Source organism: Lathyrus oleraceus, chromosome 1, assembly GCF_024323335.1.
Source record: "Lathyrus oleraceus cultivar Zhongwan6 chromosome 1, CAAS_Psat_ZW6_1.0, whole genome shotgun sequence".
In the NCBI taxonomy this organism is placed as follows: Eukaryota; Viridiplantae; Streptophyta; class Magnoliopsida; order Fabales; family Fabaceae; genus Lathyrus; species Lathyrus oleraceus.
In genome coordinates this window covers 148468629-148473309 of record NC_066579.1, presented here as the reverse complement: position 1 = coordinate 148473309, position 4681 = coordinate 148468629, and the positions used below count along the sequence as shown (strand labels likewise).

General features: G+C 41.8%; 1 protein-coding gene across 1 annotated transcript; it reads right to left on the bottom strand.

Annotated features, from left to right (window-relative positions):
- Positions 1 to 406: 406 nt before the first annotated feature.
- LOC127096379 (uncharacterized) lies at positions 407 to 1981 on the bottom strand. The gene has a single exon (XM_051034960.1). It carries the CDS (start codon positions 1979 to 1981, stop codon positions 407 to 409), a length of 1575 nt encoding a protein of 524 aa, XP_050890917.1.
- Positions 1982 to 4681: the final 2700 nt, after the last annotated feature.

The following is a 4681-nucleotide window of genomic DNA, read 5'->3' as shown; positions in this document are numbered from 1 at the left end:
ACTTCAGGTAACACAAACACAGTCCAGTTGGCCAATCCTCTTCCTTAAGTCTTCTTATAGATCAACCCCTTCTCTTCAACTACGCCATCCTCTTCCAGAGCATAAATGTGGCCATCCACGAGGTGTCAACACTTGAGAAGAAATCTAACAAGGGGAGCACCTTCCCCTCTACATCAATCGGCATTTGTTCCCTCAAATTTTGGGAGTTGTATCCCAATATGGCACGATCCTTGTTGACCGACAACTCAAGCATCCTCTCCCAACCTTCGGGGTACCCATTACTGATGATAGTCTGAGTATCTTTCAAAGAGGCCATCAAAAATTCAATAGTTTTTACTTCCCCTATAGGGCCAACCATTTCAACATTGACGACTTCAAAGGATTGAAATGGGAATTTCTTTACCTCTCATTCTCCTTCCACATACCAGAACGATGCTAGATGACTGGCCATAATGTCTTCTTCACCCTCCATAACCACTAGCTTGTTGTTGACCAAAAACTTCAACCTTTGATGGACTGTTGAAGTAATAGCTCCGGTTGAATGTATCCATGTCCGTCCAAGCAAACAATTGTAGGCTGGATAGATATCCATCATGAAGAAAGTGATGAAAAAAGTAAGGGGGCCAATTTTGATGGGGAGATCCACTTCACCAATTACTGTCCGTCTTGATCCATCGAACGCTCTTGCCACAAGTTCATTGGGTTTCATTTCGAGTCCTTCAATAGTTAATTTGGAAAGAGAACTCTTAGGAATCACATTGAGGGATGAGTCGGTATCCCCTAAGACCCTTGACAAAATAGTGTCTACACATTCAATGGAAATGTGTAAGGTCTTTTTATGGTTCCTTTCTTCGGTGGGGAGTTCTTCATCATTGAAACCTAGACTCATGTTGGTATCTCTATTGTTGGCAACTCCCTCAAATTGGCAAACGGAAAGTTCTTGCAATACGTGGGAGGCTTTCAGGAACTTGACCAAAGCGTCACAATGTGCCTCGGAGCACATGAGCAAAGACAACATTGAGGTTTTGGACAGGGTTTGGTCGAGTTGGTCAACCACCGTATAGTCACTCCTCTTAATGATGCACACGAATTCATCTAACTCATTAGTAGGTAGAGAATCTTGCCTTTGTTGGGCATTTTTCATCTGTGTTCCTTTTTCCTGGCTAGAAAGGCCGCCATTGTCAGTCATTGGAGGCATGGGTGCAAAGATCCTCCCACTTCTCGTTACCCCACCGATACCAGTCATATTTTCTATTGGCTCGGCAGATATTGTTGGTTCTTTTTTCATTCTTTGTCCATGGATATAAATTGCTAAGTCGTATACCCATGGAACTGCTTTCATGTCATTGAAGGGGAATGTTGTTGGTACTATTATCACCATAGGAACAATGGGGCTTGAAGAGATGGTCATTTGAGATAAATCATAGGGGATGAGCAAAGGCTGGACTTGATTGTACGTAATTTCTAAGGTGGACACTTCTTCAATTATGGATGGACGATATATCACCAAGATCCCTTGGTACATTAACTTCTGTACGACGGACTTTAAAGCTTCACATTGTTGCGGGTTAATCAGGCAATGTTCACAAGTTGTACTACAAACAGGAAAGGCATTGTTCTTCATCAAGATGTTCTTTATTTCAATGAGTGTTGTTTTTAACTCGTCCACACAAGACAAAAATCTTCTTCTATTATCAAATTCTACCATATTTATGGTTGACTTGTTATGAGGAGGCATCAAATTATTGTTTACATTTGGGCCATTAGACGCAAATGTAATTGCCTTAGAATTGATCAGATCTTGCACCTTATACTTTAAGGCTTTATAGTTCTCGATGGAATGGTCGGGAGCGCTTGGATGGAACTCGCATCGGGCGTTGGCATCATAATTGGGAGGAAGGACCGTTGGGGGTGGCCCTAACTCCCTTAATTGTACCAATGATCCTTGTAACAAGTATGGTAAAATATGACTGTACGACATTGGAATCAGATTAAATCTTCTCTCGGGGCTTCTTGGTCGATGTTGTTGTTGTTATTGATAACATTGTTGTTGTTGCTAAGGTTGCTGATGGTAGCGTTGTTGTTGCTGTTAGGGTTGTTGTTGAATCAGAATTGTGAATGGTTGTTGTTGTTGTTGTACTGGTGTTATGGCTGCCACTTGCTGATATGCGGCACGATATGTTAGGACTCTTGTTCTGACCACGGTGGCCGCATTGGTTTCACCTTCCCTTCTCTTCCCATAAACTACAAAGGTGTTTTTTACAACACCGAAGGTGCTTGCAGAATTTTGGATCTTCCCCATTTTGATCATATTTTCAATTCTTTCACCAGATAATACTAACTCAGAAAAACCAGAGGATGTACTCCCTACCATCCTATCCAAATATGGACCTTGCAGATTTCCCATGAACATATCCACCAACTTATGTTCTAACAAGGGAGGTTGTACTCTAGCTGCAAGGTCTCTCCACCTTTGAGCGTATTCCTTAAAAGTCTCATCGGACTTTTGCATCAGTTTTTGCAACTGCGTGCGATTGGGTGCCATATCTGTATTATAGTGATAATTCTTAAGGAATGCTTCAGCCATCTCCATCCATGTGTGGATGTGGGTACATTCCAGCTGCATGTACCAATCCAGAGATGCTCCTCTCAATGAATCTTGAAAAAATGCATGAGGAGTCTATCGTCATTAGAATAAGTGTCCATTTTACGACAGTAGGCTCAGATATGGGTCCTTGGATCACTGGCTCCTTTGCATTTTTCAAAGTCAGGGAGTTTAAATTTAGCGGAGATAACCACACCGGGAACTAAGCACATTTCTGCATCATCAAGACCTAAAGCCTCGGTGCTTTCCATTGCTCTCAGCTTATCCTTGATGGCTTTAACCTTCTTTTCTGCTTCATTGGTTGGGGGACCAAAGGCTTCATACATGGAAGCAACTTTGGGACTGAAAAAAGCATCTTGTTGATCGTCGATCTCTATGATAGGAGTATTAAGGACAGGTGGAGGAACATTGTTAGATGCACCCACTGGAATATGTACTGGAGTGTTGCTTTGAGGAGGCACATGATTCACCACGACATGAGGATGAGTAGCAGAAGTGGGATTGGCAGCGTGAGCATGCTGATTCATCTCCTCTTGCATTTTGACCATTATTTCTTGGCCACAGGCGACGACTTGAATCGTTTCCATCAGTTGCCTCATTTGTGCTCTTGCTTCAGATACTTCCTCATGGAGAACGAATTAATTATGTTCTAACTGGTCCATCACTTCTTGTTGATTGCGACGAGTGTTGTAACGGTGTCTGGAAGTCAGTTTGTAGCATCGACTTCTGATCAAGAAAAAGGTGAATGATGAGTTTTTTTTGTTTTGGTTTGAAAATGAAAATGATGTATGGATGTTCTTTTTTTATTGATAATGCAAAGCTCCTTAGTTATTTGTATTTCTTTATTGCAAGAAATACTGAACGATTTACGGTTGCAATCAAGAATAAAAGAAAGCACACAAAGTGAATCACGAAAAGCTTCATTCATCCTTTGAAGGGAATCATATAAATACATATACATGGGAATTGCAAGATACAAGTGGTTGAGACAAATAAGCAAACTAAATGTAAACCCTAAAAGTGACCCCTTGAGACTTGCGGAGAGCCTCGATATGGGTGATGAGTTTTTCCATTGTCTTCTTGCAGAACTTAATGAAATGGTAGAACTCTTGGGGGTATTCTCAATGCACATAATCAAATTAGCCTCCTTCGACTTATTGGGAAAGTCTTGGAGGACATAATTCGTCAAAATTGCCATGTTTGCATACTTGTCCCTCCACTAATTGTAGATGATTTGGAGGTTATGGGTGATTTCATCCCTTTGTGCTATTGAACCTTAGGCTTCACAACATCTCTTCTCCCGATATTTGCACTCGTTTTGCAATTCTACATATGCTTGATCATAGATTCCCATCTTCAGATTCTTGATTTGTTCGCAAGCTCGTCCAAGGTTGAACTGCTCGCGCAAGAAGCTTCTATGGACCTTATCTCTCTAGTTGTTCCTTAGCCAAGAGTTCCCTGCACTCCTTCAGAGTGGTTCTAAGCTCGAGGATTTGGACTTCATAATCCTCCCCAACCTTTTTCTTCATAGCATTAGACCTCTCAACGGTCTTCTCAAGGTCCCTAATGGTTTGATACGCTTGATCCAACTAGTCATTGCGAGCATCTAGCAGAATTGGCTCCTAGAAGAGCACCGCCAACCTAAGCTCTTTGGCCTTCGACTTACCTTAGTATCTTTTTGTTGACCACAAAATTCTCATAGACTTGCTTACCTTTATATTCCAAGGCGTGGTTATGTTCCTTGGCACGGTTGAGTTGGACTCGTAATTGAGTGTTTTCTAACTCAAGCTCTCGTATCTTGTCGGTAAGCTTGTCCATGTCTTCTTGTAATATGGACTTGGGTTCGGGCACCAACGGAAATGACGAGGAGTCATAAAGGAAATGCATCTTGACAATCCTAGCTCTCTCTTTTACCCACACAAAGTAGGGTTCATTGGCTAGGATATTCTGCTTTCTCCACTCTTGGTCAATCCGGATTATGCTTGTCCAAGCTTTTCATACTCTCTTCACGGTTGAATCGAGTGGATTGATGATGAAAGATATGAGATATCACTCCTTGAGAGGGCTCAACATGGC